The 27,833-nt window shown below is 45.4% G+C and overlaps 1 protein-coding gene across 5 annotated transcripts in view; it reads left to right on the top strand.

Moving 5' to 3' along the window:
* The window catches only part of LOC124013743 (cadherin EGF LAG seven-pass G-type receptor 1-like), a 128,367-nt gene extending 110,863 nt beyond the window's left edge, over positions 1–17,504 (top strand). For 2 of the 5 annotated variants that reach the window (XM_046328225.1, XM_046328229.1), the window contains 19 exons: positions 89–183; positions 761–970; positions 1,769–1,952; positions 2,173–2,322; positions 3,815–4,001; positions 4,615–4,782; positions 5,002–5,128; positions 5,321–5,521; positions 9,223–9,397; positions 10,271–10,383; positions 10,815–10,894; positions 11,173–11,299; positions 11,761–11,886; positions 12,037–12,173; positions 14,339–14,445; positions 14,635–14,799; positions 15,085–15,366; positions 15,557–15,866; positions 16,441–17,504. In XM_046328225.1, the coding sequence (XP_046184181.1) occupies positions 89–183; positions 761–970; positions 1,769–1,952; positions 2,173–2,322; positions 3,815–4,001; positions 4,615–4,782; positions 5,002–5,128; positions 5,321–5,521; positions 9,223–9,397; positions 10,271–10,383; positions 10,815–10,894; positions 11,173–11,299; positions 11,761–11,886; positions 12,037–12,173; positions 14,339–14,445; positions 14,635–14,799; positions 15,085–15,366; positions 15,557–15,866; positions 16,441–16,468 (2,972 nt within the window). In that variant the 3' untranslated portion in view covers positions 16,469–17,504. Of the gene's footprint in view, positions 1–88; positions 184–760; positions 971–1,768; positions 1,953–2,172; positions 2,323–3,814; positions 4,002–4,614; positions 4,783–5,001; positions 5,129–5,320; positions 5,522–9,222; positions 9,398–10,270; positions 10,384–10,814; positions 10,895–11,172; positions 11,300–11,760; positions 11,887–12,036; positions 12,174–14,338; positions 14,446–14,634; positions 14,800–15,084; positions 15,367–15,556; positions 15,867–16,407 lie in introns of all 5 variants that reach the window. The other 3 variants (XM_046328226.1, XM_046328227.1, XM_046328230.1) reach the window with 3 other exon arrangements.
* Positions 17,505–27,833: the final 10,329 nt, after the last annotated feature.

Here is a 27,833-nt window from a genome sequence, read left to right on the forward strand (position 1 = left end):
CTCTTTCACACGCCAATATTCCTTTTTGTTTTTTCTATTCTTACTGTGACTATAGCTATCAATGAACTTGTTTCTTTTCGAACTGTAGGAACTGCTATCCGCCACTGCAATGATGAAAAGGGCTGGCTGCCTCCTGAACTCTTCAACTGTACCACAGTCTCCTTCTCCCAGCTCATGAAGATGGTGGGTGTGCTCCTCTTATCCAGTCCAAGTTCACTCATACAGAGACCTATTTTAACTACAGATCTGCATATGCAGAGCTCTTTCTTAACTTGCAAATCTCCCACTGAAAGATTATACGCAATTTGGAGTCACTTATGCGAATCTAGAGTTCAGTGGTGAAAGTAAGTCGGTACGCATCCCAGCAAAATAAATTGTGGGGTTACGCCATATTGGTCAAAAGTCAGGCTATCACAAGTAACACCCTTTTTTAAACATTACTGAGTGTCAGCCACATGGAAAATGTGCAAATTGCTCCAAATTGCATTGTGGTTCAACGAGAGCACTTGCATTTTTGCCAAAGCGGAGATGAATGTTCAAGACGAACTGAGACCGAGCAGTGCAGATGAGTGGCTGAGATCAAAGCACCCGTTAATAACAGTGGACATCCATTCGGGCTACAAGTGTAGGCCTCATGACAATTGCAGAATGTCAGTACATTACAAGTGGGTGTTTTATAACAGATGTCTCTTTCCATTATCATTATCTCCAGTATCGGTCTGTATTCTTGACCTCCTTCTCTTCCACTTCGTCCCTCCAGAATGAGGAGATGCATCGTAACGAGTCCCGAATGGATGGCGAGCGCTCCAAAGCGATCGTCCGCCTGCTCCACAACGCCACCAACCACACGGACAGTTACTACGGCAATGATGTGAAGACAGCGTTTCAGCTGCTGACCAGGGTCCTCCAGTACGAGAGTCAGCAGACAGGCTTCGATCTCACCGCCACGAGGGACGCAGAGTTCAACGAGGTCAGAGTTTGTTGTTTTTGAAATCTTTGAATACAACATTGCAAACAGTCTAATTGCAATGTATTTTTTTATATTTTTTATAAAGATTAGTTTTTGTGTGCACAGTATTTCTCTCAGGGACCATGCGCTATTTGTCTGTTGTGTCAGACAGCAGGGCATTAGGTGCATTACCAGTGCATTATTCAGGAGTAGCCTACTGGGTGGGCTCAGTTACACTGGGAAGACTGGAGGAATACTGCCCTCCACTGGCTCTCTCCCAGTTCCACTGACAGGGGAAGCTGATCTGGCCAATGTGAACAAAGGTTGGATTTGATTTAGATGACTCATGTCCTGGAGGCAGCTCTGCAGAGTGGTTACTAGCTGGCACAGCCAGAAAGTCCTATAATGAGATTTTAAACATAACATTTACCACACTGCTGACCCTAATGTCTAACCCTAACCTTAAATTAAGCCGTTTTTTTAACGATATAGACAATTCTGACTTTGCAGCTGGCCTATCTAGCGGAAACTGCTCAGTTCTCGTTGCAGGGAAAGATTCATGACAATAAACGTCAACCTGCAATACAAACACTAATCTACAAAAATCTGAGCTATTTTATATCTGCACATTTTATTATGGCATTTCTCTTTTGGTTGTGAATGTTTTAGGTCACCTATCTTATATAGGCCTATGTGAGCAGGTAACGTCTGCTTACTCCAGGACTTAAAATGAATTAGGCAGGAGTGACAGAGTTTGAGCTGTGCCCATATTCAAAGCGACTTACTGTCAGACCGTCCTGCTATTGTTAAACCCTTCAGAACCTGGTGAGAGCGGGCAGTGCCATCCTAGACCCTGGCACCAGAGACCACTGGGAGCAGATCCAGCGCTCTGAGGGGGGAACCGCCCACCTGCTGCGCCACTTTGAGGATTACACCAACACCCTGGCACGGAACATGAGGAAGACCTACCTCATACCATTCACCATCGTCACTGACAATATGAGTGAGTGAAGACACATTTACAGACCAATGAAGAGAGGATTTCAGAGAGTCTAGGAGCAGATTCCTAACTCCCTAACACAGAATTTGAACAAATCGTCCATTGATAATTCGGCTCTGGGTAAACTGCAGTCAAGTTTTACTTCCATTCAGTGCAATTATAAAATGTCACCTTTATTTGATAATGAGCTGGTCTTGATGTGTAGTTCTTTCTCTCTCCTTAGTCATTGTCGTTGATTACCTGGACACGTCTGTCCCTGGGCAGGCCTCATTCCCTCGCTTCCATGAGATCCAGGAGTACTACCCCAAAGACCTCGCGTCCTCTGTCCATTTCCCACAGTTCAACACTAGGCCCCAGGAGGTCCCCAACAAAGGTACAGTCGTCTGCTCACACTACCGCTGGATATGGAGTACTGCACAAACTCGTACAAACTCGTTTGGGCTGTAATCCATCACAACCTGTCGGATTTGTGGGTGACCTACCAATTTAACAGATCCAGTGCCTGTAGTCAAGCTTGATATCATGTGTGTGTGTATGTATGATTTTATGTGTGTGTGTGTGTATGATTTTATGTGTGTGTGTGTGTGTGTGTATGATTTATGTGTATGTATAATATCATGTGTGTGTGTATGTATGATATCATGTGTGTGTGTATGTATGATATCATGTGTGTGTGTATGTATGATATCATGTGTGTGTGTGTATGTATGATATCGTGTGTGTATGATATCGTGTGTGTGTATGTATGATATCGTGTGTGTGTGTGTGTGTGTGTATGATATCATGTGTGTGTGTGTGTGTGTATGATATCATGTGTGTGTGTGTGTGTGTGTGTGTGTGTGTGTGTGTGTGTGTGTGTGTGTGTGTGTGTGTGTGTGTGTGTGTGTGTGTGTGTGTGTGTGTGTGTGTGTGTGTGTGTGTGTGTGTGTGTGTGTGTGTGTGTGTGTGTGTGTGATATCATGTGTGTGTGTGTGTGTATGATATCATGTGTGTGTGTGTGTGTATGATATCATGTGTGTGTGTATGTGTATGATATCATGTGTGTGTGTATGTGTATGATATCATGTGTGTGTGTATGTGTGTATGATATCATGTGTGTGTGTATGATATCATGTGTGTGTGTGTGTGTGTGCCTCGTCACAGTCCCCGGTGTTCCGTTTTTTTATCTGTATTTTTACTGCTTGCATGAGTTACTCGATGTGGAATAGAGTTCCATGTAGTCATGGCTCTATGTTGTACTGTGCCTCCCATAGTCTGTTCTGGGGATTGTGAAGAGACCTCTTGTGGCGTGTCTTGTGGGGTATGCATGGGTGTCTGAGCTGTGTGCTAGTAGTTTAAACAGACAGCTCGGTGCATTCAACATGTCAACACTTCTTACAAAAACAAGTAGCGATGACGTCAATCTCTCCTCTACTTTGAGCCTCTTTACAGAATTCAAAATGACAATGTTTGTCTTTCATAATTTGGTCAGCTATACATGGATGTGTAGGTTCGGAAATAGTTGTTGGCATGTCATGCCTACATTTGCTAATCATACCAATGAAAAAAACATTAAAGTAGTTGGCAATATTAGTGGGTTTTGTGATGAATGAGCCAGCTGATTCAGTGAATGATGGAGCCGAGTTCGTCTTTTTGCCCAAAATTTTATTTAAGGTGCTCCAAAGCTTTCACTATTATTCTTTATATCATTTATCTTTGTTTTAATGCATCAGTGGGTCCCAATCTACTATGTAGCAATGACTTTAATAGGTGTTCCAACTCTCTCAATTCAAGGGCTTTATTGGCATGGGAAACATGTGTTAACATTGCCAAAGCAAGTGAGGTAGATAATATACAATATACTCTCTCTTACTCTCACTCTCTAGTAGTCGAACCCAGCCCCAGCGCCGAGCCCTCTAAGACCGACGCCCCTGAAGAGTATCACACCCTATCCAATAAGAGACGCCGCCATGTCGAGCCCGCCGCCCCCCTGCCTGTTGCTGTGGTGATAGTGTTCAGGTCCTTGGGTCAGCTCCTCCCTGAGAGATACGACCCGGACCGTAGGAGCCTCAGGTGACCAGCACTTTACTACATTTTACCACACTTTACTTCAATCTTTCATAAAATCTGACATAACCAGACACTGCCTTTATCAATCTCCATGTAGCTAATCTAGCCATCATAATAAAGACATAACGTATGTCATAAATTACTCACGCGTGGCAACAGATATGGCAACTGCGTTGGCACAAACCATTGTTTACTTTAGGTGTGATTATTGCCCTGGCATACTGTGGGTGTTTGTCTCACATATCACTGCCATGCTGTCTGAATCTTTCACTGTATACTTTTAGACCACTCAAAACTCTATACATGACTAAAACATATCATTACAAATGAAACATACACGTCTAAGGCGGAGTTAAATGTGGAACAGTTTGGTTGGTATGTCATAATATTTAGCGCTGTGTGTGTATATGATAGCTGCTACACTGGTACTAGAAGGGCTCGTAAAGCACTATTTGGCCGGTCGCCAAGTGGCCACAAACAGCTGAGAATGTATATTTTGGGAACTCCCTAAAAGGAGTGTTTGTGGTCATATGTGCGTAAACAGTACTTCAAAAGTTATCAAAATGAGGATGCCCGTTCATGCTTGCTCATATGTATGTGTGGTGTGTGTGAGCAGGCTGCCCAACCGTCCAGTGATCAACACCCCCATAGTGAGCACGTTGGTGTACAGTGAGGGTTCGCCCCTCCCCTCTCCCCTTGACCCCCCCATCACACTGGAGTACACACTACTGGAAACAGAGGAGAGGACCAAACCTGTGTGTGTGTTCTGGAATCACTCCATCGCGTGAGTACTACATACACACGCACGCGCACACACACACACACACACACACACACACACACACACACACACACACACACACACACACACACACACACACACACACACACACACACACACACACACACACACACACACACACACACACACACACACACACACACACACACACTCTTTACATGGTATTTATTATCTTGTGTGTGTGTGTGTGTGTGTGTGTAGGATTGGTGGTACGGGAGGCTGGTCGTCTAAGGGATGTGAGCTGCTGAACAGGAACAACACACACATCAGCTGTCAGTGTGACCACATGAGCAGCTTCGCTGTGCTCATGGACATCTCCAAGAGAGAGGTAGGCTCATAGAGATACACTGTATATAACTCTAAATATTGTTGTCATTATATTGCTACGGGCAGGTTGGGTAGTTAATGTCCTCTCACTCTTTGCTGCTACCGAGTTTGATTATGATCTTTATTTGAGCTAGTTCTATAACAATGTAATACACGTCTCTCCCTCCTTTCTCTTCCCCTCCCCTCTCCCCAGCATGGTGACGTGTTACCCCTAAAAATTGTGACCTACACCACGGTGTCAGCCTCCCTGGTAGCCCTGCTCCTCACCTTCATCCTGCTGGCTCTACTCAGGAAGCTACGCTCTAACCTCCACAGCATCCACAGGAACCTGGTGGCCGCACTCTTCTTCTCCGAGCTCGTCTTCCTCATCGGCATCAACCAGACTGACAACCCGGTGAGAAACAATTAACCCATGACCCCTGACCTCTTACTCTGACTTCTATGACCCTAGCCCCGATGAATCGACCAGGCTGACAACCTGGTGAGGTAAACGGAACTAAGGAAGCCTACTTGTGACCTCTAACCGTGACCCTGACCTCTAATCTCTGACCGATCAACCAGACTGAAACCCCAGGGACTGAAAACTAAGGAACCCTGACCTCTAAACTCCTGAAAATGACATTGACCATGCTTTAGCAGGGATGGTTTGGAACGTTTAGTATTTGTGACTATCTAGATATGATTCTTAAGCTTAAGTGCCCCTGTTCTCTCTGCTTAGAGCACAGGTGTGCTTTCTATTGTATTCACAATTACATTTAATTCTTTAATTATCACTTCTGTAAATTATGTGGTTTATGGAGTCCGCCACATTTTGTTTACAAATTGAAGGGATCACCTGGGATAACACCCCAGGAATACAGCCCTGCAGCCATTTTCTCCCTGGCGTTATGGGAATTCATCATTGTTGTTGGGCTGAGAAAAAATTCAAGCTCTACAACATCACTATGGAAAGTCTTAGTGTCTGTCTGCCTGCACGCGTTTCTCTTTTTGTCCAAAATCATGTTGCAATGTTTAAAAACACACTCACAACCCACATTCATTATATGCACACAGAAACACATCTCCCCAGTCCCTCCACATACACACCTCCCCAGTCCCTCCACATACACACCTCCCCAGTCCCCCAACATACACACCTCCCCAGTCTCTCCACATACACACCTCCCCAGTCCCTCCACATACACACCTCCCCAGTCCCCCAACATACACACCTCCTCAGTTCCCCCACATACACACATCCCCAGTCCCCCCACATACACACCTCCCCAGTCACCCCACATACACACCTCCACAGTCCCCCCACATACACACCTCCGCAGTCCCCCCACATTACACACCTCCCCAGACCCTCCACATACACATCTCCCCAGTCCCTCCACATACACACCTCCCCAGTCCCTCCACATACACACCTCCCCAGTCCCCCAACATACACACCTCCCCAGTCCCCCCACATACACACATCCCCAGTCCCCCCACATACACACCTTCCCAGTCACCCCACATACACACCTCCCCAGTCCCCCCACATACACACCTCCGCAGTCCCCCCACATTACACACCCCTCCCCAGACCCTCCACATACACATCTCCCCATTCCCTCCACATACACACCTCCCCAGTCCCTCCCTCCACATACACACCTCCCCAGTCCCCCACATACACACCTACACACCTCCCCAGTCCCCCCACATACACACCTCCCCAGTCCCCCCACATACACACCTCCCCAGTCCCCCACATACACACCTCCCCAGTCCCCCCACATACACACCTCCCCAGTCCCCCCACATACACCCCCCCCCCAGTCCCCCCACATACACACCTCCCCAGTCCCCCCACATACACACCTCCCCAGTCCCTCCACATACACACCTCCAAAGTCCCTCCACATACACACCTCCCAAGTCCCCCCACATACACACCTCCCAAGTCCCCCCACATACACACCTCCCCAGTCCCCCCACATACACACCTCCCCAGTCCCCCCACATACACACCTCCCCAGTCCCCCCACATACACACCTCCCATGTCCCCCCACATACACACCTCCACAGTCCCTCCACATACACACCTCCACAGTCCCCCATACACATACACACCTCCACAGTCCCTCCACATACACACCTCCACAGTCCTCCCACATACCTCCCCAGTCCCTCCACATACACCACTCCACAGTCCCCCCACATACACACCTCCACAGTCCCCCCACATACACACCTCCACAGTCCCCCCACATACACACCTCCACAGTCCCTCCACATACACACCTCCACAGTCCCTCCACATACACATCTCCCCAGTCCCCCCACATACACACCTCCCCAGTCCCTCCACATACACACCTCCCAAGTCCCCCCACATACACACCTCCCCAGTCCCCCCACATACACACCTCCCCAGTCCCCCCACATACACACCTCCCCAGTCCCCCCACATACACACCCCTCTCCAACATATACAGTATTTGTCCTATTCCTGTAGTGAGGTGGATTTTAAGGTAGGATACGGGATAAAGCAGGGATTTCTGTTTCAGGTTCACTCCAGTTAGCAGTTTCTGGTAAGTAGCTGCTATTTGTTTGCCTGTAGCCATTCAGGTACTGGTGCTGACAGGAGCTTAGAGGGATCGGTCCTACCTGAGAGTTTGTCTTTGTCTGCTCAATTGTTTTGTTGTTGTTTGGATTATACATCTGATGCTTCACTAATAGTGTTCGAGCTATAAGGAATTTACTGTACTGGATGGGACTAAACGTTTTTTTTGTTGTCTAAAAATAGATTCCCTATTTAAGGCACTCTGAGATGCCGATACTGTGTATTCACATAGCATGTGATTCCTTTAACTTGTAAGTGCAGTATAAAGGTTTGCCTATAAGCAAGTAATCTAATAGTGTATTTTGACATATATGCAATTTACTCTGAAATGCGCACACACACACACACACACACACACACACACACACACACACACACACACACACACACACACACACACACACACACACACACACACACACACACACACACACACACACACACACACACACACACACACACACACACACACACATAGGCCTGATGTCCCTCCGGGCCTGTGATAATAGAGACATGCTGTTACTGGTGCCTGACTGTTTGAGCCTCAGGGCAGTAGACCCTGTCACAGACAGACATACAGGTCTGAGTCTGTCTCCATAGACTGTTACTGTTCAAATTCAAATCAACTTCTTTGATATCATGAGCTTTACAGAAACCCAGCCTAAAACCTCAAAGAGCAAGCAATGCAGAGGCAAATGCACAATGGCTAGGCAAAACTCCCTAGAAGGCAGGAACCTACAAAGAAACCTAGAGAGGAACCAGGCTCCGAGTGCTGGCCATTCCTCTTCTGGCTGTGCTGTTGCAGCAGTAGTAACGATTGACACGATTGACACTCACTGACTCACCCTCTGTTTTTCTGAAGTTAGAAGCCTAGCCGTGTGTGTTTGTGTGTTTGTGTGTCAGTGCGCTGGAATGCTGTCACCAGTCACAACCCTGAGCCGTCTTCTGTTAGATTGATGACCCTCAGCTCCGTGATCTAGCTCTAGTCCTCTCCCTCCCCTACCTGCTGGGGGATTCCCAAGAACACTGCATTCTTCCTGGAACAAGGCATGGAGGGAGATAAAGAAAAGTAGAGCGAGATGGAGGCAGGGAGAGAGAGAGACCCACTCAGGGCCAGACAGAGTGTACAAAACATTGTGAGCACCTGCTCTTTCCATGACATAGACTGACCAGATGAATCCAGGTGAAACCTATGATCCCTTATTGATGTCGCTCGTTAAATACACTTCAAATCAGTGTAGATCAAGAGGCGGAAACAGGTTAAAGAAGGACTTTTAATCCTTGAGACAATTGAGACGTGGATGGTGTATGTGTGCCGTTCAGAGAGTGAATGGGCAAGACAGAACTCTATTAAGAAGGTGTTCTTAATGTTTTTGTACCCTCAGTGTAGTGTGCCCAGTGCTGAAAAGTGGAACTTGGATTAGTGGTTCTCAATGTAATTGAAATGGATGTCCCTGGAGACCTCTGACCTTGTCCCTCCGCGACTCTCTGTCTGTAGTTTGTGTGTACGGTGATCGCCATCCTGCTCCACTACTTCTACATGTGTACGTTTGCCTGGATGTTTGTGGAGGGCCTCCACATCTACCGCATGCTGACGGAGGTCCGGAACATCAACCACGGTCACATGAGGTTCTACTACGCCATGGGCTGGGGCATACCTGCAATCATCACAGGTGAGGACACACACCCACACACACACACACATACACACACACACTTACTTAAACTCAGTCACCCCAATCCCAGGTAAAGAAACCTAGTCACATCTATGAGTCAGAAGCCATCTTGTCTGTATTCTGGCGTACTGCGACTCGTTGATCCCTGTGGGAAACCTGGAGGAGAAAGAGGGAGAAAGAGCGAGAGCAGTAGGAAAAGCCAGATAATATGAGTGAGAGCGCTGAGAGAGAGAGAGAGAGAGAGAGGGAGAGACATCCTGAAGTCTGTCCAGTAGTAGTCTCCAGTGCTAAATGTCTCCTCCTGTCCTGAAGGCTTCCTCTAGTTGATTAGACTGGTGTCTGCTGATGCCAGTCGGCCCATAATGCTATATCACTTTCCACCCTGGCACACGCACAAAGCCTGGGGAGAGAATAAGACGCTAACCCAGCCCGGCTCCTCTCTTCTCTCGTGGATAATACCGGTAGATCTGCTTACACCGTTGTGCACTAGAGTGAGGTGTTTTATGAAGCCTCTGTGTGTATCTATGGATTTTAATAAAGGAAGAAAGCCTGTACACAGTATACACTGTTCCCACGTGGTTTGCTTGACCTGCAACTTTATTTGTGGACGAACCATGCACAAGCGTTCTAGACTTTTCTCCGCTATTCTCTTCTCCCGTCAATAATAGCCCAACTCATCTACTTGCATAGTTTATTTTGTGGGGGTTTCTAATAGATGCCTCTGATTTATTTTTCTCTGCATTTGAATGAAGAAAGAATTCCTGCACAGTGCAAATGTATTATTGGCCCAGTACAGGTGATGCTTGTACTTTATAGTAGGCCTGTAGCTAACACAGTGTTGATGTGTTTCTCTGGTTCTCCCCTCCTCAGGTCTGGCAGTGGGTCTTGACCCTCAGGGCTATGGGAACCCAGACTTCTGCTGGCTCTCTGTCCACGACACCCTCATCTGGAGCTTCGCAGGACCCATCTCTGTAGTCGTCCTGGTGAGTGCCTGAGATAAATGGTGCCTTTTTTAAACCTGTAATAGTGATAGATTTTTACTTACTGGTTTTTACTTTACTTACACGGTTCTTTTCAATGTCACGTTCTTCTTTTTCTTTCTTTGCTCGTTCTTCTCTCCTTGCCCCTTCTGTTTCTTTTTGTCCTTCCTTTTCTCTCTCTCTCTCTCTCTCTCTCTCTCTCTCTCTCTCTCTCTCTCTCTCTCTCTCTCTCTCTCTCTCTCTCTCTCTCTCTCTCTCTCTCTCTCTCTCTCTCTCTCTCTCTCTCTAATTCCTTAGTGAATGCCTTTCCTGAGCCCTCTCTCCCCCAGTGATTTGCAGTTTAAGGTCTTGAGTGTATCTGTTGACTGTAAGTGGATTACCCTGTTGTCTGCCATGGTACTAATGCTTGTCTCGATCCCTCTCCTCTCTCTCAGGTCAACATTGTCATCTTTGTACTGGCAGCTAAGGCATCCTGTGGACGCAGGCAGAGGTCCTTCGAGAAGTCTGGAGCCATGTAATTATTATTTTTTACACACGCAGGCACACACACACACACACACACACACACACATACGCACTCACACACCCTTGAGATTAAGAACATCAAAGGCCATTCTCTACATTCCATTGTTGAGCTACATCTATGTTACATTAACCATCTATTAGTAGGACTTGCGTGTGTGTCTGTGAATGTGCGACTGTGTGGGTGTGCATCCATGCGTGTATGTATGAGTGTGTGTGTGCGTGTGTGTGTGTGTGTTATAATCCAAGTTTCTCCCTCTACCTACATAGTCCTGCTCTGAGGACAGCCTTCCTCCTCCTATTGCTCATCAGCGCCACCTGGCTGTTGGGCCTCATGGCAGTCAACAGTGATGTCATGACCTTCCACTACCTGTTTGCCATCTTCAGTTGTCTGCAGGTGAGGGGTCAGGGACAGGGCTCAGGGTTAAAGGTCACGGGTCAGGCTGTACAGTCATTCACGACTCTATAGAGGTTAGAACTCTCACCCTTACTATACACCAGCCGTTACAAAATCCATTCACTTCATTAGGCCAGGGCCTACATCCATAAAGCGTGTCAGAGTAGGTATACTTATCTTCGATCAGTTTAGCCTTTTAGATCGTAATAAATAAGATTACATCGCCGGGGGGAGACCTGGTCCTAGATCAGCACTCGTACTCCGAGACAATTTACGAATGCAGGCCAAGGCCTAATATCAGTGAAGAGAATGGATTTCTGAAAAAGGCTTTCACTGACCCTCTCTCTCTCTGTCTCTCTCTCTCTGTCTCTCTCTCTCTCTCTGTCTCTCTCTCTCTCTCTCTCTCTCTCTCTCTCTCTCTCTCTCTCTCTCTCTCTCTCTCTCTCTCTGTCTCCTTATAGGGCATCTTCATCTTCTTCTTCCATGTGATCTTTAATAAAGAAGTGAGGAAGAATCTGAAGAATGTCTTTACCGGGAAGAAGGCTTTACCGGATGAGTCCAGCACTACCAGAGCATCTCTACTGACTGTGCGTATACACACGGATAAACCCACACAAGGGGATGTACAGATGTCTTTACTGTCTGATACTGACTGGGTTCTTTCTCCACACCCCCTCCCCCTCTCCTCCTCTCTCCCTCCCTCCTTCCAACCAACCCCCCCTTGTCCCTCCCTCCAGCGGTCTCTGAACTGTAACAACACGTACACTGAGGACGGTCCTCTGTACAGGTCAGCCATTGGAGAGTCCACTGTTTCTCTGGAGAGTGCCGTCAGGTCAGCCAAAAGCCACAGCAGCTACCTCGCTTACACACTCAGGTAACATGGTCGCTGCCGCATGGCTATGGCAATGGCATAACTGTCAGTCCTGTCTCAGTCTGGATCTCTCTTTTTTTCTCTGTTACTCTTTTGATCTCTGAGCCCTCTCTCTCTCCACACTAACCCCAGTTACAGCCTCCACAGCATCTCTGAGCCCCTCTCTCTCTCTCTCTCTCTCTCTCTCTCTCTCTCTCTCTCTCTCTCTCTCTCTCTCTCTCTCTCTCTCTCTCTCTCTCTCTCTCTCTCTCTCTCTCCACACTAACCCCAGTTACAGCCTCCACAGCATCTCTGAGCCCTCTCTCTCTCTCTCCACACTAACCTCAGTTACAGCCTCCACAGCATCTCTGAGCCCTCTCTCTCTCCACACTAACCCCAGTTACAGCCTCCACAACATCTCTGAGCCCTCTCTCTCTCCACACTAACCCCAGTTACAGCCTCCACAGCATCTCTGAGCCCTCTCTCTCTCTCTCTCTCTCTCTCTCTCTCTCTCTCTCTCTCTCTCTCTCTCTCTCTCTCTCTCTCTCTCTCCACACTAACCCCAGTTACAGCCTCCACAGCATCTCTGAGCCCTCTCTCTCTCCACACTAATCCCAGTTACAGCCTCCACAGCATCTCTGAGCCCTCTCTCTCCACACTAACCCCAGTTACAGCCTCCACAGCATCTCTGAGCCCTCTCTCTCTCTCTCCACACTAACCCCAGTTACAGCCTCCACAGCATCTCTGAGCCCTCTCTCTCTCTCTCTCTCTCTCCACACTAACCCCAGTTACAGCCTCCACAGCATCTCTGAGCCCTCTCTCTCTCCACACTAACCTCAGTTACAGCCTCCACAGCATCTCTGAGCCCTCTCTCTCTCCACACTAACCCCAGTTACAGCCTCCACAGCATCTCTGAGCTCTCTCTCTCTCTCTCTCTCTCTCTCTCTCTCTCTCTCTCTCTCTCTCTCTCTCTCCACACTAACCCCAGTTACAGCCTCCACAGCATCTCTGAGCTCTCTCTCTCTCTCTCTCTCTCTCTCTCTCTCTCTCTCTCTCTCTCTCTCTCTCTCTCTCTCTCTCCACACTAACCCGAGTTACAGCCTCCACAGCATCTCTGAGCCCTCTCTAACTCCACACTAACCCCAGCTACAGCCTCCACAGCATCTCTGAGCCATCTCTCTCTATCTATCTCTCTGTTTTTTTGTGACTGTTTTTCTACCTTTCTACAAATATTATTTCACACGCATGCAGGCAAAGCATGGCTCAGCTTAACACAGCAGTGTGTCAACGACAAGCACACATACACACACACACTTACACAGGTCAACTAGGGCTAGGCCCAGTGGGTGGGGAGTGTCTGGCTGGAGGAGGGAGGAATATACAGTACCTGGTAGAATATTTCAGACACACACAGCTGGCATCTGGCAGTTCGGCTTGTCGGGGCTGGAGCCTAGATAACGCTTAGATCAGAAAGCATCAGACAGGTTAGCTACAATACAGTATTGCTGTAGGCCCTCTGGCTAATGTCTCAATCTATAAGAGTTTGGAAAAGGTATTACTCTTACATTCTGTTCAGGGAAAAAGAGACAAAATGGGTGGGATCCACTTCATCCATTGCCCAGGTGAGGTTCGTCATCATGGCCTCTCGAGTGGCGCAGCGGGCATCACAATGCTAGAGGTGTCACTATAGACACGGGTTCGATCCCAGGCTGTGTTGCAGCCAGCCGCAACCGGGAAACCCATGAGGCGGTGCACTATTGGCCCAGTGCCGTCCTAGTTAGAGGAGGGTTTGGCCGGCCGGGATTCCCTTGTCCCATCGGGCTCTAGCGACTCCTTGTGGCGGGCCGGACTTCAGTTGCCAGTTGTACGGTGTTTCCTCCGACACATTGGTGCGGCTGGCTTTCGGGTTTCAGCGAGCAGTGTGGCTTGGCAGGGTCATGTTTCGTGGAACGCATGGCTCTCGAACCTTCGCCTCTCCGGAGTCCGTACGGGAGTTGCAACGATGGGACAAGATTGTAACTACCAATCGGATATCACCGGAAAAAGGGGGGAAAGTCAAAAAATTAAATAAAAAAACAAGAAAAGGAAGTTCGTCATCAGTTCTTCTGCTGCTCTACAGTAAGTCCAAAGGCTCCAATGTGATTCCATCTAGACGTGTAACTAACCTCAGTTTGGCCTCTCTGATGTAGGGGCGACTCTGGCCAGAAGCCCAGTGTGTCGTCGGCCACAGCGAAAGCAGGACACACTGACCTGGACGGATCTCTGTTCCACAGGAACGGCACGAAAGGAGGAGACGGTAAGCTGCATCATGATCCGATTCAAATTCCCATCAAGCTGTCATTTTTCATGAAAGGGTTGATGGCGATGGGGTGCAGTCCTCACAGCAGTGAGCTGTGTGTCTGCATAATGTGTTCATGTGTTGCTCTTTCTCTCTTTTTGTCTTTTGGTCTCTCTCTCTCTATCTCTCTCTCTCTCTCTCTCTCAGACTCGGACTCGGATAGTGAGTTGTCTGTAGATGAGCACAGCTCGTCCTATGCCTCGTCTCACTCTTCCGACAGCGAAGATGATGACATGGACATCAAGCCCAAGTGGAACAACGAGAGACAGCCTCTACACAGCACACCTAAAGGGACCAGCATTGCAACCAAAGGTAGCCATCCATTTCCAATCCAAAACACCCCTCAACGGTACCTATCAAAACATCCATGGTCTCGCTGCTCAGAAAGCACTGCAGCTTTTTATTCATTCTTAATGACTCACTGATAACGGTACATACGTCTGAGAATACATTATAACTGGATTATAGTGCATTATACCTGCAGACTTTACCATAAGTAAAGTGTTATCGACATATTTAGTATTGTACTGTGGTATGGTAGTACTACCTACAACCAAAGTACTGATTGGCTCATATCTCTTCTTCCTCTGACCCTAGTGGAAGCAGTGTCCAATCACGTGAAGCCTTACTGGCCCGAGGCGACAACAGCCAGTGACAGCGAGGATCCTGGGGGTGCAGAACGGCTGAGAGTGGAGACCAAGGTGAACGTGGAGCTGCACCAGGAGAACAAACTCAACCATGTAGGAGAGAGAGGAGAGACACCGCAGGACAGGGAGACCCCCACTAGGGAGAATGGACCTCCCAGTCTACCCTCCAATGGACCCTCCAATGGACCTCCAAGCCTACCCAACAGCACCCATCAACCGGAGCCGAAGAAGGGTGAGATTCATTCTCTTTTTGTTTTTTTGTTGTTGTTGGTTGGTTTGTTTGTGTTTGTTTGTTCATACAATCATTCATCCAAGCATACAATATATTGGCCCTGTAACTGGGTCTTTATCCATTTGTGAAAGTTTTTTTTTTATTACACCTTAAACAAATCTAAAGTGACTCTGTATTCTTCTTCCTTCAGGCATCCTGAAGAACAAGATCACGTACCCTCCTCCCTTGACCGACAAGAACATGAAGAACCGACTGAGAGAGAAGCTGAGTGACTACAACCCTCCCACCATCTCTTCCTCCATCCCTCCACCCATCATCCCTCCGTCCAAGACCCCCTCCGTGGCCTCCAACGACGGGGTACACCCCGTATCTGTAGGCAAGAGCAACAGTGTAGTCATCAAGCCGCCGATTGCCCCACGGCCACAATTACCACAGAACGGGGGCGTGGCTATGAGCATGAAGGCGATAACGACCAACGGAGGCAACGAATCAGACTCAGAGTGGGTAGTCACGTGATGATGTCATAGTGTAATTGGTGTGTGTGTTGTTTTTCAATAGGGCAGAGAATGCAGCGCAACTCGGCATGAAGTGATGTATGAATCCTTTTAGCCTAAATAGTGAATGAGTGGATTTTTAAAAATGTCAGATTGCATCTGAATGGTATTTCATTATAGACACTTTAATGACATGCATCTGTTGATCATGGAGTCTATTGATGCTGACTTGCATGTGTTAGGTGAAGTTACCACATAAGGAGGACATATTTCGCTGTTGCACATGTCTATGTGTACTGTATGAATGAAAGTTCCCATCCCACATATGAATGTTGCACGTGGTTGTTTAGTGGTTAGCCTGCATCCCTACCTGCACACATCTAACCCAGCATGTCTCCCCTCCCTCTATCCTTCCCTCCCCTCCCCTCCCTCTATCCTTCCCTCCCTCCCGCTACCCTTCCCTCCCCTCCCTCTATCCTTCCCTCCCCTCCCTCTATCCTTCCCTCCCTCTACCCTTCCCTCCATTCCTTTTTCTCTCCCGGAACAGTGGCAGTAATGAAACTTCAATCTGACCCTGCAGAAAAACCAGAGTCTCTCTGCCCTTATGAGAGGAGAAAAGATGATCTCTCACTGAAGTGGAGGAGGGGAGGAGGAGGAGAATAAAGGAACAAGAGGAGAAAACAAGAGAGCAATGGCGAAACGAGAGGCGGGAAAGGGATAGGTATAATTAAAAAGAGAGAAGGTATTACACCCATGTGCAACAGAGAGGTGACCTCTCGTCCTTCAACTCTCACCCTCTTAATCTCGTAAGGAGAGCAGTATTACTGCAGAGCCACGCCTGCCGGACTAAAGTAAAGGCAAGAAAAGGGAATGTATGCGTCAGACTAAACCAAGTAAAGGATGGGCTCCTACTTACTGGACTAATGGAACCTCTTGTGCCAAACCACATTTTTGAAATCCTTGAAGACTCCACCCCCCAGAATGAGTGACTCACATTGGTCGATCAGAGACTCTTAAGAGCCTCAGGACTGATACAGATATGGATGTATGACCACTGCGTGCCGGTACAGTCAGAGGTAATCCAGAGAAAGACTTCTAAGACTACAAATCCTATGGGAGAAACTCAGGAGAAACTCAAGAGACTTACCAAGTGCCCTGTTCCTCCAAGCGAATCATAGAAAGAGGAGCATAGCCTTTCACCCAATGCTTTTAGAGTGTAATTAATATGTAGATATTTCAACAACAAAAAATTATATATTTTGTATTTGAACTGTGTCATCATGGATGAGACAAAACGACATATTTGTAAATTGAAAAGAAAATGCTTTTGTAAACACAACAATTGTAGAAATCCTTTCTCATTGTGGAGAAATCACACTCCGTTATAGGACGTTCTTCTGTGGCTCAGACTAGCAAACCTGTGCCTTATCATTGTGCAAACCATGCCCATCATGGAGTCTCTAATGTCAAGCTAACCACTACACAAGTAATGCCTATCATGTGATCGGCACTGTACAAAATGTCTTCTTTTTTTGTATGATCACTGGAATCGTTTTGTAACACATGTATATTTATTTTTATGGTTTCAAGACACTGGAAAAATTGATTGTAACTGTAAAATTAAAGATGACACGGTGAATTTTTTTTATGCCTTGTCCGAATTCTGACATCCCACCCACACGTTATGAAAAGTTTATATAATACCCTTAAGGAGCGAGATAAAACTGAAATGAGGATAACTGTGAACGAGGTAAGGGAGGAAAGAAAAGAGATGTACTTTGAATGGTATTTTTCCTTAAAAGGTAGTGTAGCTATGTCTTAAATGACTCTCCCTGTATATCCTTACACTGGCCAAGGAATGTAATGTCTCTTTACACTCCTTGAGACTGTCCTGTGCTGTGCCAGGCACAACTGGGAGTTTGTGTGTGTCTGGCTGGCTGATGGACTGTCTGACTTGCCTGCTGTGGGGTCCAAAGTCCAGACAGTGACTGAGGTCCAGGGCTAATCCTTTTTGAAACAATGGTGCCTACCGGTCCTGCTGTCTCTCTGTCTGTCTCTGTGTGTGTGTGTGGTTCCAGGGTACCGTACGTTCACATACCAGAATAGTCACACATGAAACAGAAGCAGTTAAAACCAGACATCACACACACCCTACAGAACATGCTCACTGTACCAGGCAGACACCCTGAAAGACAGCCAAACTCTCACACAGGTTTCATTATCCACATGACAGAGGCAAAAGTGAGTGTGTAATAGAAGGCACATTTTTGAAGTGCTTTGAGTTTTTCTTGACACCCCGATAAAGAGTTTAGGTATTTTATCACACTTTCTTAGTCGTTCTTCAACAAATGGCTCCATAAGTTCACGGAAAAGGTGACCTGGATTTGCAGGTTTTCTCAGACGCTTTGGTGCATTTCACATCATCCCTAAATGTGCAAAATAATAAGTGCATTTCTCAGAACAATTTGTACAAACTGCAATATACAATAGATATGTTTCTAAAGCTAGTCAGTCACTAAAAATCCTTAGTACATCTCTCAAAAGTAAATATTCATGCCAATGATCATGTCAGTGTCATCAGAATGATAAGTCATTGAGTCATTGTTCACTAACAAGGTCGTCAAAATGTTCAGGCATGTTGTCAATGTAACTGCGTACTTTGACAGTATTACCTGGTGTAAACCTAGGCTACAGTTTGGATGACAACTGTATTGAAAATGCACAAGGCTGCACTTCTATGGCATATATCAATTTCAACAGTACTATTTACATATTACTGTATGTGGGTTATTGATTGAAAGAGACTGGACAACCCAAGGGGCACAAAGGAAAAAAAACTAAATTAGAAAGAAACACAGGAACACACTGTTGTGCTGTCTCTACACATCCAGACGTTCCTGTCTTGTCGGCCCACATATTCTCATCCACATCACACCGGATATTTTCCTTTCCAATGTGTGGAAAGAATATTTTGGAATGCCTTATCCATCCTCTGCAGGCATCTACTGTGATGTCCTCACATGCTGCATCCATTGCAGCCAGCAGGGTCATCTGTGTGTGTGGCTGATGATCGTACACCTTCCACCTCCATGCTGAAAATAACTCCTCAATTGGGTTAAGGAATGGTGAATAAGGTGGGAGGAATTCTACGAGCATCCTCGGGTGGGTCACAAACCATTGCCTTATGATGTTTGATCGATGGAAACTCACATTATCACAAATGACCACATACTTTGGCAAATCCTCTCTAAACAGACCCCTCCCATCATCAGGGATGAGAGCCCTGTAGAGAGTCTCTAAAAAGTTGAGTAGATGCTGGGTGTTGTATGGCCCTATAAGGGGGATATGGGTTAAGACACCATGCTCCGAAATAGCAGCACACATGGTGATATTTCCTCCCCGTTGGCCTGGAAAATCCACAGTAGCTCTGTGACCGATGATATTCCGACCCCGCCTTCTGCATTTGGTCAGGTTGAAGCCAGCCTCATCCACATATACAAAGTTGTGAGAGGGTTCACTTGATTCCAACTCCATTATACGCTATATCCCAGAACACACAGTTGAATTTGTTTTGGTAAGGAAGTGTGACATAAAATGTACATATATTGCATGTTCCTTCCACAGCAGTGGAAATGTGTGCAGTTTATGCTTACTGTACTATGTATCACTGTAAAATGTTGCTGTAAAGTAGTTACATAGATATATGTTTTACCTGTACATACTGGTACCGTAGCTCTTTAACTCTGTCCTCATTCCTTAGGAATGGTACACAGAACAGCTGTATCATACTCATCTGGTTTCTATGCAGCACCCTGTCGATGGTTGAGATGCTAACCGTATGGATGGTTTCAAAGACATCGTTGTCTTCTATAATGGTCCTTTGTATTTCCCTGAGTCTCATGGCATTGTTTGCTCGGACCATGGTGCAAATAGCCTCCTCCTGTTGAGGTGTGAAAAGGCGTCCTCTGCCACCGGTTTGAGGTAATCTTGCAGTCCTATGTGGGGAAAAATGCAGTGATGCACTGCACACTTTCACATAGACAAAAACTATGCAAACATATATTTTCCTGTAAAACATACAGGTGGGTGCATGTAAGGTGCAGTATGTATCTGTATAGAGTATATTTTTGTATGCTGTGAAATGAAATATGAAGCATTGTAGGAAGTATACAGTATACAGCTTATATACAGTAACAGTGCACTGTACATTGGTGGACATACCTGTTCTCTCTTCGAAACGTTTAAACTATTGAGGACACGGTTGATCTCCCAATATTAGGCTGCACCCTTCAACCCGCCTCAGCCATTGTAAGTGGTTGACAACATGGTCTACAATAGTGGCCCCTATGTCATCAGATATGCGCCTATGTCCTCTTCTGCCTCTTCCTCTGTTATGCCTTCCACCACGCATCCTTGCTCCTCTTCTTCCTCCTCTTGGTTGTTGACCCTGTTCGTTTCCTGGTCCATCCATTATTGGAAAATTGCAACTCTGTGTTGTGGTCTGTCTATATATATATGCTTGCCAATTGATTCTTCATGAGATGCACCTTTGAGCAATTTAGACAACTGGTTGATTGTTGGTTGAACAAACACTTTACAATTCTTCATGAGTGAGGGTCAATTTCACCTGCACAATTCATCAATTCACGTTTTTGTACAAAAGGTCTAATAGAAATGTGTAAAACTATGCTTGACAGTTTATGACAAATAGTTCAACAATTGTGCATGTAATGGCTTATGCAAGGAACTAATGCCTAGATGTTTTGAGGGGTAAGACTATTCAACAGAGAACCATTTACTATATTTTGATCAACATGACATGGGCAATTGATAATGTGGAAAAAAGCTGACACTTGTACATTATCAATTGCAATTTGTTCAAAGGAATAAGAAATTGCTTTAATGATGTGCACAAGTGACTAGATGATTTGGAATTTGTACAAGTAGTATCAAGAATTGCACTTTTGATCTAAGAAATGCACCAAAGCGACTGAGAAAAACTGTAAGCGATGAGTATTGATGATAACAATGAGGATGAACAGGAATGTTTCCTGACTGAGACATATTCACAAAGCGTCTTAGAATAGGAGTTCTGATCTTGGATCAGTTTTGTCATGAAATGAGTTATATGAATTTTTATTTTACCAGGTAAGTTGACTGAGAACACTCTCATTTACAGCAATGACCTAGGGAATAGTTAAGGGGAAAGACGATGAATTAGGAGGAGCTGGGGATGATTTGGTGGCCATGATGGTATGAGGGCCAGATTGGGAATTTAGCCAGGACACCGGGGTTAACACCCCTACTCTTATGATAAGTGCCATGGGATCTTTAGTGACCACAGAGAGTCAGGACACCTGTTTAACGTCCCAACCGAAAGGCAGCACCCTACACAGGGAAACATCCCCAGTCACTGAACTGGGGCATTTGGGATATTATAAAACATTTTGACCAGAGGAAAGTGTGCCTCCTAGTAGGGTTGGTCCCTGGATGGCCAACACCACTTCCAGCAGCATCTGTTCTCCCATCCAGGGACTGACCAGGACCAACCCTACTTAGCTTCAGAGGATGGGGAGGACCTGAGCCTAGACAAGCACTCCTGCTCAGAGATGCTTTATGAATACGGGCCCCGACCCCCCCAAAAATGGTTTTGTAGTTCATCTAGACTTTAATTATGACCCAGAGTTATTCCTTACCAGGTTTTGAGGTCAGGGAAAACCCCTGGCCTAAATGATGACACTCAACAGCACCCTTTAAAGGGGCAATCTACAGGAGCTAAATAGATTTTTGGACTTGTGAATTAATGATTCATGATTCTTGAAGAATATAAATGCCTCGTGAGCTATGTTCAACTGTCGTACCACATCAGAACCCAAAATAAGCTTGTTTTGCTCCAATGTTTGTAAACAAATAAATGTAAACAAACACTATATAGCCTAGAAATATGGTTTAAACTATAATTGTGATATCATAGATGGTCAGTGTTTGCATCCATAGCTCTGTCTATGAATTTGAGTGGTTACATTTCTCTAGCCCCATTTTTACCGAAACGGGCGGGGAAACCCTTGTTATTGTTTCAATTACTGTTATTGTTTCAATTACTGTTAATTGTTTCAATTACTGTTATTGTTTCAATTGCTGATTGCCACTTTAAAGTAAAGCCACATGATTTATTAAACTTTTGACATCACACATTCTCCTCATGTACATTATAACCTACCTAAAAAGCAGGCAGGATTATCCACCTCTCAGACCCGAATTCCAAGGTAAACCTCTCGCCCTTTTCAGATTTGGGTATTTCAGCTCCAGCGTGATGCATCTCCTTCGCATAGAGTTGATCAGGCTGTTGATTCTGGCCTGTGGAATGTTGTCCCACTTCCTCTTCAATAGCTGTGTGCGAAGTTGCTGGATATTGGCGGGAACACACTGTCGTATGTCGATCCAGAGCATCTCAAACAGCTCAATGGGTGGTATGCAGGCCATGGAAGAACTGGGTCATATTCAGCTTCCAGGAATTGTGTACAGATCCTTGCGACATGAGGCCTGAAGTGGTGGCGGTGGATGAATGGCACGACGATGGGCCTCAGGATTTTGTCACTGTGTCTCTGTACATTCAAATTGCAATTCATAAAATGCAATCGTGTTCGTTGTCCATAGCTTATGCCTGCCCATAACATAACCCAACCGCCATCATGGGACACTGTTCACAACGTTGGCATCAGCAAACCGCTCGCCTACACGAAGCCATAAAAACTGTCTTCCATCTGCCGGGTACAGTTGAAACTGGGATTCACCCTCGAACAGCATACTTCTCCAGTGTGCCAGTGGCCATCGAAGGTGAGCATTTGCCCACTGAAGTTGGTTACGATGCCAAACTGCAGTCAGACTAAGACCCTGGTGAGGATCATGAGCATGCAGATGAGCTTCCCTGAGATGGTTTCCGACCGTGTGCAGAAATGATTCCGTTCTGCAAACCCACAGTTTCATCAGCTGTCCAGGTGGTTGGTCTCAGACAATCCCGCAGTTGAAGAAGCCGGATGTGGAGGTCCTGGGCTGGCATGGTTACACGTGGTCTGCGGTTGTGAGACCGGTTGGACGTACTGCCAAATTCTCTAAAATGACATTGTAGGTGGCTTATGGTAGAGAAATTAACATTAAATTATCTGGCAACAGCTCTGGTGAACATCCCTGTAGTTAGCATGCCAATTTCACGCTCCTTCAAATCTTGAGACATCTGTGGCAGTGTGACAAAACTGCACATTTTAGAGTGGCATTTTATTGTACACAGCACAAGGTGCACCTGTGTGTAATAATCATGCTGTTTAATCAGCTTCTTGATACATGTCACACCTGTCAGGTGGATGGATTATCTTGGCAAAGGAGAAATGCTCACTAACAGGGATGTAAACTAATTTATTAACAACATTTGCAAGAAATACGCTTTTTGTGCATATGGAAGAACAGCACTATTTAGTAAAAACTTATACAGTAAGCAACAAACATCAACATACTACTTAACCATTTGAGACTGGTGTAATTAGTCACGCATCCCTACTAAGACGTTGCATGCATAAACCAGGCGTTGTAAGATCTGGCTTTCGTCAAAGAATCATCCATTTGCAGCAATTACAGCCTTGCAGACCTTTGGCATTCTAGTTGTCAATTTGTTGAGGTAATCTGAAGAGATTCAACCTATGCTTCCTGAAGCACCTCCCACATTTGGATTGGCTTAATGGGCACTTCTTACGTACTATACAGTCAAGCTGCTCCCACAACAGCTCAATAGGTTTGAGATCCGGTGACTGTGCTGGCAACTCCATTATAGACAGAATACCAGCGGACTGCTTCTTCCCTAAATAGTTATTGCATAGTTTGGAGCTGTGCTTTGTGTCATTGTCCTGTTGTAGGAGGAAATTGGCTCCAATTAAGCGCCATCCACAGGGTATGGAATGGCGTTGCAAAATAGAGTGATAGCCTTCCCTCGTCAAGATCTCTTTGACCCTGTACAAATCTCCCACTTTACCACCACAAAAAAAAGACCATCACATTGCCTCCACCATGCTTGACAGATATCAACAAAATAACGAGACTGGTTCTAGCAACTTGGTTACATATATTCTCCAGTGCTCGTACCTCTGACAAGCCATTTAAAATCCACCAAGATCTCCCTTTGAGCAGGATTGGAATAGAGAATAAACATCTGAAATCATGTGTATTGGCATTTCAAATGACCCCCTACTAAAAAAGGTACAGAACCTTCCAGTCAGCCCCTAATAACATATAGATTAAGATTCTGTCTTCTAACAACTACTGAAGATTGATAACCTCCAAGTACAGCCCAGTTAACTACTTTACACTGAAAGTATAGAGCCTTACAACATCTATAGAATTTTAAAAATGAAGTGTGTCAATTAGCCAGTTAGCTTTGGTGCTTGACTGCCATTGTAAGGCCAAAACACTCAGATCAACCTTCAGCCAGAGCATCCCGTGTGCGTTCTGACACCGGTCTGAGTTTAGGAATGACCCAGAGCGCACTCAGACACAATGGAGGCATTTAACAAATGCACCTGCAGAAGGAAGCTTGTATAGAATTTTTAAAATTCCAAAACAGTAACTTTTTGTCCTGAATACAAAGCATTATGTTCAGAGCAAATCCAACACAACACATCACTAAGTACCTGCCACGCTTTATATTTTCAAGCATGGTAGTGGCCGCATCATGTTATGGATATGCTTGTAAAGTTGTTTTCATTGCAAGTTTAAGCGTACTGTTAGCTAGCTGGCTTGCTAGCTAACACTACGTGTATGATCTGTGTGGTAATATTATTAATATTTCCGAAATCCATTTGCATTGCTAGTGATAGCCTAATGTTAGCTAGCTAGCTAGCATTGAACCTAGTCGGGGGGTGATAACGGTCATTTATTTGACTAGATAAAGTGAATTTTTGCTACTATCACCACTTTTACTCTTGAAATCTTCTGTTGTTTACTACACTACCTTCCTCTGTTTAGCTACCTGGCCTCACATGCAAATTCTTAAAGAGGTGGGTGGGGCTGGCTTAAGAGGATGTGAACGATGCTGAATGGGTGTAGACAAAGAAGAGCTCTCCAGTAGGTTTACTTAAAATAAATACACAGAAGTATGTCTTTTTTTAAACTGACATATTTAGTTAAAATAAATGCATGTTAGCAGGAAATATTAACTGGGGAAATTGTGTCACTTCTCTTGCTCAATGCAAGCAGAGTCAGGGTATATGCAGTTTGGGCCACCTGGCTAGTTGCGATACGGTTTCTTCCTAACAAAGACCGTAATTAATTTGCCAGAATTTTACACAATTATGACATAACATTGAAGGTTATGCAATGTAACAGCAATATTTAGACTTAGGGTTGCCACCCGTTTGACAAAATACAGAATGGTTCCGTATTTCACTGAAGAATGTTTTGTTTTCAAAATGATAGTCTCTGGATTTGACCATATTTATGACCAAAGGCTCGTATTTCTGTGTGTTTATTATAATTAAGTCTATGATTTGATATTTGATAGAGCAGTCTGACTGAGCGGTGGTAGGCAGCAGCAGGCTCGTAAGCATTCATTCAAACAGCACTTTACGGCGTTTGTGAGCAGCTCTTAGCAATGTTTGAAGCACAGCGCTGTTTATGACTCCCGAGATTAGGCTGGCAATACTAAAGTGCCTATTAGAACATCCAATAGTCAAAGGTATATGAAATACAAATGGTATAGAGAGAAATAGTTGATGCGTCATAATTCTTATAATAACTACAACCTAAAACTTCTTAACTGGGAATATTGAACCACCAGCTTTGGTGGTACTTATTTTCCACCATAATTTGCAAATAAATTCACTAAAAATCCTACAATGTGATTTTCTGGATTTTTTTTTTCTCATTTTGTCTGTCATAGTTGAAGTGTACCTATGATAAAAACTACAGGCCTCTCATCTTTTTAACCCACTTAAAGAACTTGCACAATTGGTGACTGACTAAATACTTTTTTGCCCCACTGTATAAAGCAAGGCCACACTTATCTGTACCACGCTTAGCAAGGCATATTTTGTCAGAAGTAAGTGGAAATTCCTGAGTGGTCTTGCTGAAGCAAGGCACACTAATAAGTAGAGTATGTTGTGTGAGTGAAAGGGTAGATGTGTGGTTCGGGTTACTGGTGGCCGGGTGACGGGACGTCAGTCAGGCCTGTGACAACAGGCTCTACCTCAGGTGACAGAGCTGGTGTGGGACACAGACAGTTGAGGAGAACGCGTACAGGTAGTAATGGGGTGTTAGGGATAGAGGTAGTCTTGGGGGCACCTGAGATCGATAGCTTTAAAACCTCAAGATGTTGTGCTCTAAATTGTGTTTAAAAAAAAATTTTTGTATTTTTTTGTCCGAGATGAACAATCAGCGAATATTCCTTTCATTTCATACTCTTCAGAATCATATTGTCACTGTATAATCACACTTAGTGTGTATCGTTGGGGGTTATGTGGAGACACTTTAGCCGACTGGCACTGACCTTTCCTCTCTAAATGATCTCTGCCTCACCTGAGTGTCTCTCAGGCATGGCTATCACTTAAATAATACATTTTCCTGTGGGCGGACCCATGTTGGCATGACTGGAAGAAAGTACCATGCAGCAGATACACAGACTTTAGAAATCTGTCCTATTTGTTGGCTCAAAAAAGTCCATGACAAGAATCCTACACCGCCCTCTATTGGTTTTAAAATAGTATCACAACAGGTATATTGTATTGCAGATACATTTATCTTGCCTGCCCTGCCACAGTGGATAGCAGGGCTGATGGGTAAGGGCCCTGATTGAATACCTCTTTGTATGCTCTAATTGTATTAAATCTGGACCAAGGGCTCCTTCTTAGGATTTTCTCTTGTGTGTGTGTAGTCTAGACTACATACAAGCACACTTTTTAATTTAACTGCCAGTTGTGATACAGTCCAGGATCAAACCATGGTCTGTAGTGACACCTCTAGCACGGTAAATGCTTTGCCTGAGACCTCTGTGCCTTTCAGGGAGCCCACTTAGTGTCACTAAAATAAAAAAGCCACCTCTTTCTCCTTTCATTTCCTCTGCCTCTAAGCGAGGGGTGTCAAACATACGCGAGGGGACCAAATCCGACCCCCAGGTGGCTTGAGTAAAATAATTATATATAAAAATGACTAACACCAAATCGAAAATGTCTAGAATGGACCTACATTTATACAGCTTCTTCACTGTATCCAGCTCTCTAATAATCACCAAAATTAAGCCAAACAGTCAGTGCAACTGTGTTGGTTATTATTCTTATTTTTGTTTTGGGGGGGGTCAAGGTGAGGAGGTTTAATATTTAAGATACTTTTTGAAGAGGTATGGGTTTCAGGTGTTTTTAGAAGAGGCGCCGACAGAGATGGCCGCCTCACTTCGCGTTCCTTTTTTTTAACGTGTTATTTCTTACATTAGTACCCCAGGTAATCTTAGGTTTCATTACATACAGTCGAGAAGAACTACTGAATATAAGAGCAGCGTCAACTCACCATCATTACGACCAAGAATATGACTTTCCCGGAGCAGATCCTGTGTTCTGCCTTTCACCCAGGACAATGGAATCCCAGCCTGCGACCCAAAACAACTACGTCATAAAAGAGGCAAACAGAGCGGTCTTCTGGTCAGGCTCCGGAGACGGGCACATCGCGCACCCCTCCCTAGCATTCTACTCGCCAATGTCCAGTCTCTTGACAACAAGGTTGATGAAATCCGAGCAAGGGTAGCATTCCAGAGGGACATCAGGGACTGTAACGTTCTTTGCTTCATGGAAACATGGCTCACTGGAGAGACGCTATCGGAGTTGGTGCAGCCAGCTGGTTTCTCCACGCATCGCGCCGACAGAATCAAACATCTTTCTGGTAAGAAGAGGGGCGGGGGTGTATGCTGTATGGTTAACGAGACGTGGTGTGGTCACAACA

This window comes from Oncorhynchus gorbuscha, linkage group LG25, assembly GCF_021184085.1.
Source record: "Oncorhynchus gorbuscha isolate QuinsamMale2020 ecotype Even-year linkage group LG25, OgorEven_v1.0, whole genome shotgun sequence".
Classification (NCBI taxonomy): Eukaryota; Metazoa; Chordata; class Actinopteri; order Salmoniformes; family Salmonidae; genus Oncorhynchus; species Oncorhynchus gorbuscha.